This window comes from Prunus mume, linkage group LG3 (genome assembly GCF_029339155.1).
Source record: "Prunus mume cultivar Tortuosa linkage group LG3, ASM2933915v1, whole genome shotgun sequence".
Lineage (NCBI taxonomy): Eukaryota > Viridiplantae > Streptophyta > Magnoliopsida > Rosales > Rosaceae > Prunus > Prunus mume.
The window spans coordinates 8,965,129-8,983,214 of NC_142700.1; the positions used below are offsets into that span (position 1 = coordinate 8,965,129).

Genomic DNA, 18,086 nt, shown 5'->3' on the forward strand with positions numbered 1-18,086 from the left:
AGCTAACTTGGAATAAAGGCTAGAGTTATTGACCGCAAATTTGACAGCAATGTGAAATTCATTTTTCTGAGTTTTTTAATAGTAGAGTCCCATCTAAATGCAACTTTCTTTATTATTATATATATATTTTTAATAGCCTGGGTCCCATTTTGTGATTAATATTAGTAAAATAATAAAATGATGTTTTGGTTGGAAGAGGATATGGAAGATGTTAAATTTCACTACCACATTAGCCATGAAATATGACATATCTTATTTGACATCTCCCTTAGAGATGCTCTAAGAGAACTATGGATTACTTAAAGTTGAGGAATCAATTGTATTTCTACATAGAAATTGATGATAAAAAAGGCACTAATTTGATGACTTATTATGGGAAATAAGAAATAAGAGCATGTTATTGAACACGTTTGCATCATAATGCTTAATTGATTTTGAAGTTTAGAGATTGGATTGGACGTAATTGTCATGAATTTTCTTGTTTTGTGGTTGGGATTGGGAGGACTAGTTAGTTATCTTATATGTCCTATTATGCTAATCAATATAAACTTCTTCTTCTATTTTTTAAACGTTAGAAAGAGAAAAGGGGAAAACTTACACACACAAGTATCATAGAGGCTTGAACTCATGACAACTTAGGAGCACCTAAAGACATGGGTCAATCCCACCAATGGCAGACTCAATAATTTTTAAGAGAAGGGGCAATATTTGAATGAGGATTACTAATGCCATTTCATAACTTTATACTTACAAAAATATAGAGCGATAGCCACATCAGAAAAGAATAATTATAAAAAACACATATTATAAAAAAATAAAAAACCAAAATAAAAAAAGACCAAAAGAAAAATAAAATAAAAAACGATTGCAATTCTTCAATTCAATTCAAATGGAGTGAATATGGACTCTCTTTATATTAAATTATTAATAATACTAATTGCAATTTGGCAGCAGGTTCTGTAGAATATAAGGCTTTAACTATTTCTTTATTTTTTGCCCTAGTTCAAAACGACGTTGTTTTGGCTAAGAACTTTAAAAAAAGTACGCAGATTGTGTTGCGCGAAACAGCCCAACAATACAACACCACAACCAACAAAAGGAGTTTCGCTAAGGCATTTCCTTGAGCAGATTGTGGGCACTTTCATGGCAGAGTAGGGCAAATTGCACCACTTCCAAAGCATTTTTAAGAGAGGGGAGGTGCATCTGCTTTATTATTCTGAACTTTCTTAGCCTTGATGATGTACAAGAGGTGAAAATCGTAAATGACCGAGCAACATTAAAAAAACAATAGAAGAAATCACTAGACCATTTCCAAGAGGCCTATGTCATAGGCCTTTCTCTAAAGAAAAGAAAAGGACTGCACGGCAAAGCCCATTACACTTGGAGCACATAAGTTTTCGTAAGTGGACTGAATAAGTTGGATTTGGGAAGGAAAAAAAAAGTTCGTCCCATGAAAACTTCACCCGGCTTAGCTATTGAGAAAGGAAAAAAAAAAAATTGATTTGGGATTCTCTCTCCATTTTTACTTATAATTCCTCTCCAAAAATAAGTAGATTTCACCAAGGAATTGATGCAATCTTGTACGAGACATTTATTTATTTTTCTTCTTTTTGAGGGGGGAATATTGTGGGAGGGACTAGGAAATTTCCCAAAAGTCTTTAGAATAAGAATAAAGTAATAATTTTTTAAAATGTAAAGTGTTAGAGCATCCAAGTAACCCATATGCTTCTCCCTAACGGCTCTTTTTTCACTCATTTAATATAAAAAGTATGTCATATAATGTAATATTCTAGTATCAGGAAAATACGTTTGTGATCGTATTTCAATATCATATAATAATTTTTCCCGATGAGTCAATTAAAATTAAGTTTGGCCCATTGAATACTCTTGGAAGAAGCACTTATGCTCCTTCACTGATAAGTAACGTTTCCATTAAGAAGCCAAGCTCCCTTCTATTTTTTTTCTTCAAAAAGTCGTCTTCTGAGTCTGCTGCTTTAAATTGTTCACAAAAGCATAAACAAAAAAAAGCTACACATATTCCTTCCTTCAGCTCCTTGCAGCTCCCATAATTTTATTTTATTTACCTATAATTAGCTCTTAATTTGTTCTTTGCTGTATCTTTACATCTATATATTTACTTGGGTTGGGTTGGAGAAGACATAAGATGTTATGGGCAGCGTCATGTCAATTTTCAGGAAGAAGCAGAACAGCCGTGGAATTCCAAGAACCAGCTCTGGTGGGCCCAGCAGCAACCCTAGCATAACTGCCAGAACGGCGTCGTATGGGTCTAGCATGTTCAGGAAACCCAGCATGAGTGAAACCAGTGGGAGCAAACCAGACCAGGGTACAGAGAAGAAGAAGCTCTCTACCCAGAAGAAGCAGAAGTACGCTTATATCCCTGATAACTTTTCAACCCTGGAACAGGTCTCTCTCTCTCACTCACTCTCTCTCGCAAAAACAAAAATTAATTTCTTGCTTCTTTGGGTTCATTTCTTTCTCTGAAATTGAAATTAAGCAGATAACAGAGGAAGATTTATTCAATAAATTCACATAGAAAATGGGGAATCTTTTCATTTTGTTGAGAAATTATTCTTTCTTTTAGAAGAATCAAATAAATTGTCTGTTTTCAGAAGTGTTCCACTTAGTTTTCCAACATATTCTTAATTTTTTTATGTACTTAAAATATTTATTCTTTGTTCTTGCATATAGCTTTCTCTGGATTTCTGTTTTGTTTTTCTCCTGGAGGTATCCCTTTGGTTTTTGTTTTGAGGGGTTTTGTTTTAGCTGTAAGGTTGCTATGATGGACTTTTCTCAGAAAATCGAATTACAAATAATTGAATAAATAATAACAATGTCAGCCTCTAGTCAAAATTAATCTATATTTTCTCTCTCTCTCTCTCTCCTCAAATTCTTCCTCAAGTTCAAACTTTGAAATGTCATAGCTTTCATTTTTCATAAAAATAAAATGCAAACTGAAAGAAAGACATGATAGTAGTAGCGGCCGTTAGTTTTGGTTGGTAAACATTTTAATACCATCTTCGACATCTGAAATATAGTATTTAAGGCTAATAAAAATTCTTAACCAAGTCCGTGAGCGGTGAGAGAAATGAGTTAGGATTAAGACTGAGAGTTTTGAAAAAAAAATATATCAAGAAAGCTAATCCATAATTATAAAAATAAAAAAATAAAAAAAGTCGTCACACTGTGAATGAAGTAAAGACATGTCATCCTATCGAAAAATTGACTAATGCCTTTTTTATACAAGCGATATTAGGGAATCGATTACAAATCCTTAGGGCTATAAAAAAAAGAAAAAAAAAAAAGATTTCATAATTATTGGCCAGTGGTTTTGGTGCTATGATCTATTTTATGGTGGTTGGGCGTGGACCCATCTCAAGCAATTCAAAATTGATAACTAAAATCCAAAACAGTCGGTGATCTCAAAGGCATTATAGCGTTTTTATTTTCTTTTATATAAGTGGTCTGCTTGCTCCAATAATCATACTTACAAAACATACTGGGGTCTACTTAAAAGTAATTTAGCTTTTCTAGTAAGTGGGTGGGTGCACGTCTCAGTGATGGCATGTATGTTGCTATCCAATTGGATATTCTCTCACCTTCTAGCTTCTAGTCAAGCTGTGGTAGTGTTGACTTGGAGAGTCCTTTAAACTTGGGTCCAAACAAATTGGAAAAGTGCTTTTTAATTTAATTGTATGGGATTGTCTTAGAACTACTGTTTGATATGATACCTTTAAGTCAATTGTTTAGAATTTCTAATAAAACAACAAAAATAATATAAGGTCCTCTGTTCAAACCTCTCGTTTCTCGTTGATACGAAAAGATTTTGAAATTTCATTTTTCAGTTTAATTATTTTAGAATAATGACATGGTTTTTATTTTTGGTTGAGAAAGAATGGCATGGTATGATTGTTTATAATTTTTTTACATAAAAAAAGAACTACACCCATGTGGCTAAGACTATGTTCAATTTATTTAACATGTTAGGTTAGCTATTAGTTGTTATCAAATAGTTATAGTAACCATATATGTTGCACGTGTTTTTCTTTACAGAAAGATTTGCATTACTGACGTCAACGCGTCTGCATTCATTTGATTGAAGAATCAAGAATCTGATTTTTTTTTTCTTTTCTTTCTAAGGCATCTTTTGGTTTTGGTTTATTTAGCAATAGCACACAGACTAGGGCTTGCTTTTGTAGGTGGTCCTACAAGCCCACCCCACTGGTGGTCTTGTGAATGTGAATGTCAAGATTCAAAGTAAGATTGTGAAACACGAGTGGTTTCTTCTTTCTCTCATTATCACTTCACGTGTTTCATGTTTTAAGCTTCTAAAATAAAACGTAATTGTTGAAATTTTTTACAGTCATACAAGTTCCTTGACTAGTTTATGTACTGCCGGTTTGACCGCCTTGATACAAAACTGGTTATCTGTAAATGCGGTTAGCCGTATTATAGAAAATATGCAGGTTCAAGATACTTGATATAAATTTGAATAAAAGAATAATTATTAGTATAAGTTTGTGCATTCGAACTATGTAATGAAGATTGCTTAAATGGACTGTCATAATACAAGTTGTATCATTCCTTTTGCAGGTGACAGATGCCTTGAGAAAAGAAGGCCTAGAGTCATCTAATCTGATTGTTGGAATTGATTTTACAAAAAGCAATGAATGGACAGGTTTATGGATGTACAGAAAAACTGCAATTTTCATATATATATATATATATTATCATAAAATAGAAACAGATAATTGTAACTTGTATATCTTTGAAGCTGATTTGCTGTTGTTTTAACTGAAGGCAAAGTTTCATTCAACAACCGGAGCCTGCATGCCATTGGCAATGAACCTAATCCATATGAAAAGGCTATCTCCGTAGTAGGAAAAACTTTGGCTCCATTTGATGAAGACAACTTAATTCCTTGTTTTGGCTTTGGTGATGGTAAGGCCCTGCTCCCTCAAACAGTTGAAGCTCTGGACAATTTTCTTTCATTTCCTATTTTGATCACTGGATTGACTTCAACTTTTCCCACCTTCTTTTTATAGCTACCACTCATGATCAAGAGGTGTTTAGCTTTCACACTGATCATTCACCCTGTCATGGTTTTGAAGAAGTTTTGGCCTGCTACAAGAGAATAGTTCCAAGTTTGCGACTATCAGGTTGGTTGAATCTTATCATTTTGTGTTCTTTATGAATTATAATTTGGCTTTTGATAAGATTTACATCTTAATATATATATGTTGTATTTAAGGGCCAACTTCTTATGGACCTGTAATTGAGGCTGCAATGGATATTGTGGAGAAAAGTGGTGGCCAATACCATGTATTAGTTATCATTGCAGATGGCCAGGTTTAAATCTAGTGCTTTCTCTCTGTCTCTCCTCCCTCTCCCATGTATGTGAACAATCTTTTTCCTTTTGCTCCGAGTGAACAATCTTTACTAAGTACGGCTTCCTTAACTGTAAAGGTCACAAGAAGTGTCAATACTAGCGACAATGAATTGAGTCCGCAGGAGGAGAAGACAATCAGATCAATTGCAGATGCAAGGTAGAACCTGGAAATTAAGCATATTTATGCAGTTGTCATAACAAAAGGCACTAGATGTGTCAATTTATCAGTCATTACTTGCACTATTATAGCAGGCATATTGAGTTGAACATACAAAATTTACGTTAAAAACTTATGTAAGCAGTTTCTATCCACTCTCTATTGTTCTTGTTGGAGTCGGTGATGGTCCCTGGGAAGACATGAGGAAATTTGATGACAAACTCCCTGCGCGCGAATTTGATAATTTTCAGGTATAATTGTTGCACTAAGTTAATTTGAAATGGAGAGTTTTTAAGCATACATTGGTTCACTAATTAGATTCTTTTTGTTTGTAGTTTGTAAACTTTACTGAAATTATGTCTAAACCTTCAACTCATTCTGAGAAAGAAGCTGCTTTTGCTCTTGCTGCCCTCATGGAAATCCCAATCCAGTATAAGGCAGCTGTTGAACTTGGTATACTTGGGTATGGTTAGCCAAATTTTCTATGAACTTTTAATTTTCATTTTCTTCATTGTCTGAGTAGGGAACTTTCTATAATCTTGGTACCTTCTGATTCGCTAGCATTGCCTGAAAACTTATTTCTGCAAGCCACTCGAACACATTTAGACAACCAACAATTCAGATGAGGATATAACCACTGATGTGAATATAAGGGATTTTTATTAAAGATTTCAAAGTTGTTATTGGAATGCAATAAAATGAGTTATATTTCATTGCTATTGTAGTCCCAACCCAAATGTGCCTTCTACAGAAATATCATTTTGATTGAACTAGCCTCTTGGCCTCTTGCATGGTTTTTTTAACATAAATCATATTGTACCTGGAAAAAGACGTACGACAGGGAAAGCAAAGAAAATTGTTCCACGCCCTCCACCAGTTCCTTACACTCATCGTGCACCGCCAACTCGTGAACCAAGTGGTGTTTCAGCAGCTGTGGGGGATGACCGAAGCGAGATGGTACAGTTAACTTACCTGTGTTCTTACAGTTTCTGTGTGTAGTATGATATTGAGGAAAAAACAGAAAGGGGTACATATTGACGAAAAAAAAGGTGGAACATGCATAAATGAGTCTGAAGTAGTTAGGAATAGGGCTGAAATAGAGGTTTACCTGCTCAGTTGAAGCTATCCAATGGTTGAAATTCGGGTAACAAATCCTTTATAATGTTTGTGAACAAATTGGTAGGATGGTCTAGCCATACTGAAAGATGTTTAATTTCCAACACATCTTGCCCAATCTGAAGTTATTGTAGTTTGTTGGCTTTGCCATTCTGAATCATCTTTGTTTAAAGATCCGATTGGCAAAGCTCTCAATTTAGGGGTTTCATGTGAGATTACTGATTTATCTTCTTTTCAATTTGAATGCAGGCCTGCCCAGTCTGTCTGACTAACAATAAGGACCTAGCCTTTGGCTGTGGACACATGGTGAGCTGCATTAGAAGAACCTTTGCCTTTGTTCCTTGCTCTTTTACATGTCATTAACTATTGTTTCGTTGCAGTCTTGCAGAGATTGTGGACCAAGATTGTCCAACTGTCCAATATGCCGCCAGCCAATCCGCAGCCGTCTTAGGGTTTTTACCGTATAACTGACAAAGTGATTCATGTGTATATAAGATTGTGTATATCTAGAATGTCTGCTTTCTATCATTGTCTCCCAAATATGGGTTTGCACCAGATTGTACAGTTTTCTAACCCAAATGTGTAATGCTGCTTCTGTTTTTAATAAACTATTAAATATTTGGTTACTTTAAATCACTAGAACTTGTGACCTGTGCTTTTCTGCTACTCCCTTCCAAATTCCAGCTCTTGAAACAGCCTCCTCTGTTCATTCTAGCTCCAAATTACTCTCTCATTGTCCAATACTCATGAGAAATAACAGAATAGCTTCAAATTAGAGATGGAGTTCAGCAAGGTTATTATTATGAGAATTCCTTTTGTCAACATTCCCGAAGTGGCGAGTGAATCTGATCCAGTTCTAATTCATTTTTCAATTAATTTGCACACAATGAAGTCGGTTTTGTCTTCCTGAATTTCGGAGTAAATTAGATCCAGTTCTGATTCCTTCAATTTGCGTAGGGAATCAAGTTAATACAAAAATGAGAAGTGAAAACTTGTAGTACAGCAAGGCACTAGAGTCGAGGTATCCAGCACAATTGCTCTAACAGTGACAGGGACCATTATAAGCAAATTTTCTTGGGAGTTTCACTAAAACACCCAAAATGGGGGTTGAAATTATAAAAAAATCCAAACACTATTTAAACATATAAACACACCCAAAACCTATCATTACACACACTCAAAACTCATTTATAAACACACCCAAAAAGTTGACTTTGTGGTTGATTTTGGGTGTGTTTCTATGTTTAAATAGTGCTTGGGTTTTTTTATAAATACATGTCTAGGATTGGGTTTATTTATAAATTTGTAAATTTTCTTTACAAGGTACTGGACTAACAGTCCAGAGTATTTGCACCTTCCACTTCTTCTGAGGCACAACAATCCCATTAAACCACTACTGTTTGGTCTTCAATTATCCTATCCAATCTCTCCAATGTGTTGAAAATCTGGTCTGTATATGGGTGAGACTCATCATCTGCTCCAAATGTGTGGTATGTGCAGTCCATCTCAATTGAACTACTTCCGGTTGGCTTCTTGACGTTCTTGTCTCTGAGTAGCTTCCTCACTCTAGCTGCATCCTCCCATCTACATGCATCTTCATACATGCTGGCCAGAAGAATATACCTCCCAGCATTTTCAGGGTCCAAAACAAACAACTTCTCTGCAGCTTCTTCGGCGAGCTCTATGTTATTATGTATTCTACAAGCTCCAAGTAAGGCACCATATACATCTTTCCCTGCCTGGATGGGCATGCTCTCAATAAGCTTGAGCGCCTGGTGAAGTAACCCAGCTCTTCCCAGAAGGTCTACTACACAAGCATAATGTTTCTCGTTTTTCTCTACTCCATAATCTCCCATTTCCTCGAAAAGTTCCAGGCCTTTCGTAACCATCCCTAAGTGACTACAAGTGGACAACAAACACAAAAATACAACACCATCTGGGTGTAAGCCGGACTCCACAAACTGGGAAAACATTTGGAGTGCCTCATCTGCATGTCCATGCATTCCATAACACCTCATCATTGCACTCCACAACACTACGTTTTTTTCGCTGATTTGATCAAAAATAACTCTGGCAATGGTTACACGGCCACAACTTGCGTACATAGAAATGAGAGCGCTGCCCAAAGCAGCATCAACTTTCACACTTGACTTTATAGTGTAAGAGTGAATCCAAAAGCCCACTTCGATGGCTGATGCTTGAACACAAGCTGGAAGAATGGAAACAAGAGTGGCATGATCAGGCAAGCTTGTGGCATGATCTTGCAACATAGCACGGAAAAGCACGAGAGCCTCATGCGGATATCCATTTGCCGTATACCCCGAAATCATGGAATTCCAACTAACAGAATCTTTCCAAGGGATTTCATCAAACACTCTTCTTGATATCTCAATTTCCTCGCACTTAGAATACAAGGCTATAAGACCGTTCCCAACAAACAAATCTGAATGAAGCCCGCATTTCACAACATGTCCATGAACAATCTGACCATGCTTTCCATCCTTCATTGCACCACAAGCCTTGAGCACAAAAGGGTATGTGTACTGGTTTGCAGGCACACCACTCAACCTCATTCTATCATACATTTTAAGTGCTTCAACAAAAGGCCCCGCATTTGCATAACCCTGAATAACCATGTTCCACACAAAAACGTCTCTCTCCAACAACCTATCAAACACCTTCCGTGCAGTTTCCATGCTTGGTTCACTGCACTCAACATACTTGCCAACCAGCTTTGCAACAACAAATGGGTTTTGCTCAAAACCTCCGATGATTATCTGGGCATGCAGTTTTTTTATTGATTTGGTGCTTCTACAGTGTTGTAGCAAGTAGGTATAGTGATAAGAGTCTCCGTAATGAGGGGTCATGTATGTTCTCACACCACCAATGAAAAATCCTAATAACCTAAAGGGTTCCCTCCATGAAACTAATAAAAGCTCTGCTTGCCTAGCTAAACCATTCATCTGGGTCTTCAATAGCAGCACCATCACAGAAGACACAGGCAATCACCCAGATGCCACCATGGAAGCAGTCTTTCTGTCCTTGGTAGATAGTTTTATTTTATAGTTGTGTGTAATTGACCAGAGTGTGCCTTGGAATGGCCTGGCTGAAGCAGATAATTTGATGCCAAAGTTAGAAAATGTCATTGATGAATTCAAGCATTAAGAATTGAAATTATTAATTAAATAAAAATAATATGGTAAATTCACATTTTTTATATTAAAAAAATAGAATAAAAACAAAATCATATAATAAGTCCTACTTTTATGGAACATAACTACTCATATTATTTTTTATTAATTCTATAAATAAAATCTAAAATAAAAAAAAAAAAAAAACCAATCAGCACATGCGTTACTAATTATCATGATTCATAGGTAATCTCGTATGTAGCAGCAGAATTGTTAACAACATGAATCATTGACATAAACCTAGAAGAATAATCAATAATGGGTTCCAATATAGCACACCAACCAAATATAGGTTCTTTAGATATTAATTTTGGGCACGAAAACAATAAAAACAATTAAAAATTTAGTGAGGAATGAAACCCGAATACTTCTATATATATATATATATATTTATTTTTATTTTCATATTACTGTTATAGAAATAAGAGTGGGAAAATCATAACCCATAAATAATCACAGCAAGTTTCACTTAAACTGACTCGAACAGCGGACGGTGAAGCCCAGTGTTTAATTATAATATTAAGCCGTCCGTTTTCCAAACCAAAAAAAAAAAAAAGAAAGGAAGGAAGAAAAGCCCGTCCGTTCCTAAAAGCTAAAGGAATCCCACTAATTTGGGGATTTTTAATTCTATAAATACCCATTTCCTTTCCCTCTCCTTCCTATTTTCCTATGACAAAACAAAATTCCCTGCTCAGCTCTCCTACCTACATCACTAGATTCACGTCCATCATAGTTTATTTGTGCAAATAATCTCGCAGGAGAATATTCGCTTATAAATCCTTCAACCTTCGATCTTCCTTCTCTCTCTTCCTCGATTCATGTAAAAAAGATCGGAATAAATAGACCACACCGGGGGGGTGTTGACCAAAGTGGCTCTAACAACCCACCCGGCTGCTTCTGCAATGTCTTGTCTTGTTGGCATATAAGGCAAGTCCGCACGAATGTGTCTACATCTTCCGCATCTATGGCAAGTAGTAAGCTTCACTCATCAATTTTAAAGTTCGATGAGTGCATGGATGTCCCGCCTATTTCGAGTCATGACACTCCTTCAGTAGCTCTCGCCTCAGATTGTCCCACCTTGGAATATAGATTCTCTTCCCTATTGCATAAAGAACACCATCATCAAGCTAAAATCGTCTTGTCTTCCCATTTTTGACAAGCTCCAACAGATTCTTGGCTTGGGGATTATGCAACAAGCCTTATCATATCATTTGCTACTAGTGCGGCCTTCCAGCTTAAGGCATCGGCAACGACATTCGTCTTCCTTTGCTTGTACTCAAATTTGTAGTCGAACTCTGCAGGAAGTCTTGCCACCTAGCATGTTTGGGTAACAACTTTTGTTGGGACTGAAAGTAGCTTATGGCAACATTGTCAGTCTTGACCACGAACTGAGAACCAAGTAGGTAGTGCCTCCAAGTCTGCAAGTAGTGCACTACGGCTGTCATCTCCTTCTCTTGAACGGTATACTTTCGCTCGATGTCATTGAGCTTTCGGCTCTCGAAAGCCAATGGGTGTCCATCTTGCATGAGTACACCACCAATAGCAAAATCAGATGCATCAGTATGTACCTCAAAAGGTTTGCTAAGATTGGGAAGTCTCAACACTGGTTCCTTTATAAGTGCCCTCCTTAACTCGTCGAAGGCATGCTAGCATGGAGGCGTCCACTGCCACATCTTGTTCTTCTTTAGCAAATTCTTCAAGGGGGCGGCAATGACTGAATATCATTTGATGAACCCACAATAATAGCTGACCAATCCAAGGAAAGACTGCAACTTCGGTACCTTGGTTAGTGGTTCCCATTCTTGAATGGCTCACACCTTGCCCTCCTTCATGAACAATTGTTCACCCTATATCTTGTGACCAAGAAACTCTACCTATTCTTGGACAAATGAGCACTTCTCCTTATTCAAATATAGCTTGTTCTCTCTCAGAACTTGGAACACATTCTGCAAGTGCTCGAGGTACTCCTCTAGGGAATTGCTATACACCACAATATCATTGATGTAAACCACAACAAATTTGTCCAAGAAAGAATGGAATACCTTGTTCATTAGAGTGTAAAAGGTTGTAGGGGTTGGTCAAGCCGAATAGCAGGATAAGGAACTCATAAGACCCATATCTTGTTACACATGCGGTCTTCGGTTCGTCTCCCGATGTGATCATCACTTAATAGTACCCTGAGCGTAGGTTCAACTTGGTTAAGTACTTAGCTCTTCCCAACTGATCAAACAAATCTACAATCAAAGGGATTAGATACTTTTTTTTAATGGTCACCTTGTTTAGCACCCGGTAGTCGATGCACAACCTCAGTGTTCCTTCGCATTTGTTATGGAAAAAAACTGGGGCACCATAAGGAGTTTTGGATTGTTAGATATACTCAGCGTCCAGCAATTGCTTCAACTACTTCCTCAATTCCTCCAACTCAGGAGGTACTATCCAATATTGTGCTTTGGCAGGGAGCTTGGCACATGGTTCTAACTCAATGACATGATCCATATCTCTCCTAGGTGGTAAGGTTTTGGGCAGCTCATTGGGCATGACATTTGCAAACTCCTTAAGGATTGCCTCCACAGCTTTTGGGACTGGTTGAACTTCTCTATCAATTGTATCCATTTTCATAGTTGCAAGGAACATCGGTACACCCTCCTTCTAAGACTTGGAAAATTGCATGGCTGATAAAAAGCTTTGACTCGCCTTGTTGCCTCACCATTGGCACCATGCATGGAATTACTCCACTATGTGCTATGCAAATAGTATTATAAAATGGAATAGGAAATGCCTTTACCTTGTCCATGATCTTCATTCCTAGCACGACATCATAGTCATTCATCGATCACGGAGAAGTCAGCCACTCCCTTCTCAGTAGCAATATGAAGCTCCATGCCACGAGCTACTCCATCAATTGGATTGGCAGTTGAATTCACCGTCTTTATACTGCCTGCTTCTTTGAGACCCGACACTTAAGTCTCTTTGCTTCTGCACTGACATGAACTTGTGCGAGGCACTCGTATCCACCAGACAACGGGCTGTCTTGCGATCCACCATGACGTCGACGAACATCACTCCCTTAGTTTGAACATGTGGCTGAGAGTCTTTGACATGTAGAGCATTGAAGCAGTGAATGGCCCTCATTCCTACTTCCTGTTGGCTTCCTCTTCCTTCTTTTGGTTCATAGCATTCAAGGCTTTCTTTCACGGACAATCCCGCATCATGTGCGGGCACAAGTAGCAAGCTAGCTTCGATTTGTTCTTCCTATTATCACCTTTGTCATTCTTCTTCACAGATGACATGTGACGATAAGACTTGTCTCATAACTTGCTACCCTTTTTTGGCTTGTTGTCTCCCTCATCGGATCCACTGCTACCTTTCTTTCCTTTGAACTTGGAGTCGCTTTGATCATTCTTCTTGAACTCTACAAGAGACTCAGTTGTAGCAATTGCCTCTAACAAGGTTTGGACATGTCTTTTTTGTAACTCCAGCATGGCCCAATTCTGTAGGCCACTCATGAAGTACATGAGCTTGTCTTCATCTGCCATGCTATGCACCTCGAACAATACGTTGGTGAATGTGGTGACCTAGTTCTTCACGCTCCCTATTTGCTTTAGCCATCTTAGCTTCTTTTTCGCCTTATACTTAACATTCTCTAGATAGAAATGCAACATAATATCCTTCTTAAATGCATCCTAAGTCTTAAGTGCAAACGTACCTTAGTCGATCTCTATGGATCGACGGCGCCACCACATGAGAGCATTGTCGATGAGAAACAACGTTACTGTAGCAATCTTGGACTCATCATCGTCCATCTTGAGATACTTGAAATACCATTCAATATTCCACAGGAACGTGTCCAGCTCATTCACCTATCTCTTCCTATTAAAGGATTTGGGCTTGAAAGTATCTAGCACCTTGGGTTTCTTCATAGTCCGAATTTTGTTCGAGACAACTTCTTTGCACAAGGCCCAATCTCCCTTCACATCCTTCACTTCATCGCGAAGTGCAGTAAGCTCCACCATGAAATGATCTAGTTTGGTTTGGACATTCAGCTTGATTATATCCAACACGGAGTTGAGGGCTCCCTGAAATTGGCCTTGAAGCTATTCTACCACAGTTTCAAAGCCTACCTTCGTAAGGACATCCTCCTCAAGTCGATGATTGAACTCGACCACGACATTCTCCATCTTTGAAAGCCACTTCTCCATCGCTGCTACCACATCTTTGGATCGGTCATTCCTCGATTTGCTCTCACGATCCAAGTTGACCTTGGACATATCCATCTCTACATCGGATCCGCTCTTCGACATGCTTCTTCGAGTGATTCGAGCTTAGAGCTCTGATACCAACTGTCAGAGGATGACTTTTTCGGAGTCTTCCTTCTGTGCGGCCTTAGACTTGATCGAACAAGCTAAGTCAAGCTTCCTTCCTACAAAATATGATCGAACCAAGCAATAATACAAGAACAAGAGCAACAACGATAAGAACACTCAAGAATACTCGAGAGAGTTTGGGAGAATATATGCTTGTATTGCTACTCAATGCTTTACAAGTTGAGGGGTAAGGATACACAATGAGACATCCTCCTTATATGGAGATCCTAACCCACCTACCACCACAATAGAGAGTTAGGATCGAAACAATCTAATGATCCGAAATCTACCACTACTATACATTGAATCTAGACATGTGGACTAAGAGATCTAGAATGATCCATCCGATGGGCCGAGCCTTGAGCTTCTCTTGTGGGGCTTGACCTTCACAAATGGATCCTCTAGGTTGGTTCGATAGTTGTTGGGTTGAGCCTTCAACATGCGGGCCTTGACGCTAGTCTGTCTTACTAACAATAAGGACCTAACCTTTGGTTGTGGACAAATGAAGAGCTACATTAGAAGAACCATTGTCATTGTTCCTTCCTCTTTTACATGTCATTTAGAATTGTTTCATTGCAGTCCTGCAGAGATTATGGACCAAGATTGTCCAACTATCCGATATGCCGCTAGCCAATCTGCAATCGTCTTAGTGTGTTGACTGTTTTCTCTACTATGTTCTCTCTATTATGTTACCATGTTCATTATGAAAGAGATAATTTCACAAAATCCAAGAAAAGCAAGAATCTGTGAAGAGACAGAGAAACAAAGCTACAAAACTAAAAAGACCGAAATCAGTAAAGCTCCAGCAAAAACAATGGAACATGCACAAGCAAATACTAAGGAAACGGCAGCAGAACTTGAATCAACTCAAGACAGACTGAGTCCTCTTTGTAATCTGCAGAAAATGAATAAGCAATATTATCATTTAACATTCCATACAGTAAACTCAAACCTGCAACTATATATTTAACTAGACATACTATAATTTTTTTTTTTTATAGTGGTAAATCCAGATCACTAATTGATCCAAGAATACAATCTTTGTAATTTGTAGAAAATGAATAAGCAACATTTTTACAAAATTCAAGAGAAATATTTCATATATTTAAAGCAAGAGAAGCAAAAATCTGGGAAAAGTCAAAGAAACAAAGCTACAAAACTAACAAGATCGAAATCAGTAGCAATAATCAAAACCCCTGCATAAGCAAAGCTACAGTAAAAACAATGAAATAAGTCTGCTATCATTACTAGGGAAGTGAGTGTAATTTGAATCAAACTTAAGGTAGAATAAGTCATCTATGTAATCCACATAAAATGAATAAGCAACATTATCACATCAACATTTATCTCTACTCTTTTATGTTGCTTTGATATTGTACTTGATGTTTTACAGTGGAGGGTGTTTGGGGATACTCCACAAGTGTAGCCAATTGAAAACGTTCATAAGATGTTGAAGTCTACACTGAGGTGGAGGAAGTTGGGCAACAAAAACAAACTCAAGAAGAAGAAGATGCTTATAATCAAGTGGACCCGCCATCATTAGCTAGGTCCATGCCCAAGAGAACTATGAAACCCCACTTCTAACACATCATCATATTCTATTAGCTATCAATCAAAATGCATGGCATGTTTACTTACATATACTGTAAGACCCGTGTCTTGGGGAAACAAGAACGGTGAGCAATCCCACATCGCTCGGGGAGGGAAAGGTGAAGTGCTTAAATGTGTGGGCACTTCTCTTCCTAGCACGAGGCCTTTTGGGAGCTCACTGGCTTTGATTCTTAGGAACTCCGAGTTAAGCGAAGTTGGGGGCTAGAGCAATCCCAGGATGGGTGACCCACTTGGGAAGTTGCTCGTGAGCTCCCAGAAACAAAACCGTGAGGGCAGAGAGGGGGCCCAAAGCGGACAATATCGTGCTAGGAGTCTGTCGTGACAAATGGTATCGAGCCCACCGAGGAAGTGTGCCGTGAGGACGCTGGCCCCAAGGGGTGGATTGTAAGACCCGTGTCTTGGGAAACAAGAACGGTGAGCAATCACACATCCCTCGGGAGGGAAATGTGAAGTGCTTAAATGTGTGGGCACTTCTCTTCCTAGTACGAGGCCTTTTGGGAGCTCACCGCTTCGGATTCTTAGGAACTCGAAGTTAAGCGAGTTGGGGCTAGGGCAATCCTGTGATGGGTGACCCACTTTGGGAAGTTGCTCGTGAACTCCCGAAACAAAACCGTGAGGGCAGAGAGGGGGCCCAAAGCGGACAATATCGTGCTAGGAGTCGGGTCGTGAGAAGTCGAGGGACAGGGGTTGGCGGTTTTGTTTTAATTTTGTTTTAAAATTTTATATTATTTTATTGTTTTATATATTTGATTTTAAGGTTTTAAAATAATTTAAGAAATCAAGATTTTTTTAATTATTTTTTTAGCCCACGTGGTGTCCACATGAAAATAAAAACCTGACATATATTGGACACGTAAGCATTTAACGGAAAAACTGATAAATTAATTAACGGATGATGTATTTTAAAAGGTTCTGTAAAGTTGTGGTACTGGTCAAACGAGTCTTTAAAGGTTGTGTATGAGTTTGTTATCTATATATATATAAAGCAAAAGACAAAGAATGTGAAACATTCAAAATACCAGAAAATACCCTTGGTTAATTCAAACATTAAGAATTAAAATTATTAATTAAATGAGGATAATATGGTAAATTCACATTTTTTTTCATATTAAAAAAATTAAAATTAAAAATAAAATCAGATAATAGGTCATACTTTTATGACACAACTACCCATATTATCTTTTCTTAATTCTAAAAAGAAAATAAAAAATAAAAAAGAAAACCAATTGACACATGCATGAGCATGTGCCAAGGGGCTAGTTGCAGTTAATCCTAGATTTAATTTAGGCTTTAATTTTAATTCATATCCTAGATTTAATTTAGGCTTTACTTTTAATTTATGGCCGCGTTGTAATCAAGTCAACTTTTTTATTTTTTAAATTCTGTTTTATTTTTATAATTCTTTTTAGTTACAATAAATTGACAAAAATACCCTCAAATTTAACGAAAACTTTAACGGAATTAGACAAATGTGGTGGATTGCAACACTTTACAAAGTTCAGGTGGTTAAAAATAAAAATTAAAAGTTCAGGTGACAATAATGCAAAATTCCCTTGTTTTTAAGCTTAATTATTTGTTATCTTTTTTTTTTTTTTTTTTTTTTCCTTATATGAGGTATCATGCATGTTCTACTATCAATGAAAAATCATTATATAATCTAATAAAAGAGTGCCTCGGAATGGCCTTGCTCAAGTAGATAAATTAATTAATTGATACCGCAGTTTTGCTCACCTAAAGACCTAAAAATGAGTTCTAGTGCACCAATCTACCTATTAAGCCAACAACACCAATCTACCTATTAAGCTTCGTACGCATAGCCCACCATATTACAAATTATGGTCAATTGGTCTTCGATTTCACACTTAAAATCCTAGTGGCACCCAACTAGGTGGAGCAAGGGATCCTAGCAAGACTTAAGAAAATCCTTGTTGGAAGAGGTGGAGTTGCGGGGGCTCACTCTTGAAAAGTGTGGGTGCCGTGAACGACCCGGTTTCCTTGGCTTGGATCTTGTCAAAGTGGAGATTGTTGGTGTACGTGGTTCAATACAAGCCATGATGTGGAAATCCCATACCGAAGAAGACAATAATAATCTACAGTTTAAATAAAGTGGTCCCACACCTAGAGCTCCATTGGACAATATTTGATGCATAGTTTGGACTAATCCTATTGCCCGTTTGTTCAACACATTTATCATTTGATATATACAATGAATTTTTCTAAGGTTGATAGTGTATGTGTAG

At 37.5% G+C, this 18,086-nt stretch overlaps 2 protein-coding genes across 2 annotated transcripts; one reads left to right on the top strand and one right to left on the bottom strand.

The window, feature by feature from the left end:
• Window positions 1–1,873: 1,873 nt before the first annotated feature.
• On the top strand, window positions 1,874–7,313 carry RGLG4 (Ca(2)-dependent phospholipid-binding protein (Copine) family). The gene is made up of 11 exons (XM_008227764.2): window positions 1,874–2,424; window positions 4,612–4,696; window positions 4,819–4,959; window positions 5,064–5,177; window positions 5,270–5,367; window positions 5,485–5,564; window positions 5,710–5,815; window positions 5,900–6,027; window positions 6,395–6,521; window positions 6,930–6,986; window positions 7,061–7,313. The coding sequence occupies exons 1-11, from the start codon at window positions 2,170–2,172 to the stop codon at window positions 7,145–7,147; spliced, it is 1,278 nt and encodes a 425-aa protein (XP_008225986.2). The 5' UTR covers window positions 1,874–2,169; the 3' UTR covers window positions 7,148–7,313.
• Window positions 7,314–7,958: 645 nt separating this feature from the next.
• On the bottom strand, window positions 7,959–9,791 carry LOC103325577 (pentatricopeptide repeat-containing protein At3g24000, mitochondrial-like). Its single transcript, XM_008227765.3, has one exon. The coding sequence runs from the start codon at window positions 9,665–9,667 to the stop codon at window positions 8,066–8,068; it is 1,602 nt and encodes a 533-aa protein (XP_008225987.3). The 5' UTR covers window positions 9,668–9,791; the 3' UTR covers window positions 7,959–8,065.
• Window positions 9,792–18,086: the final 8,295 nt, after the last annotated feature.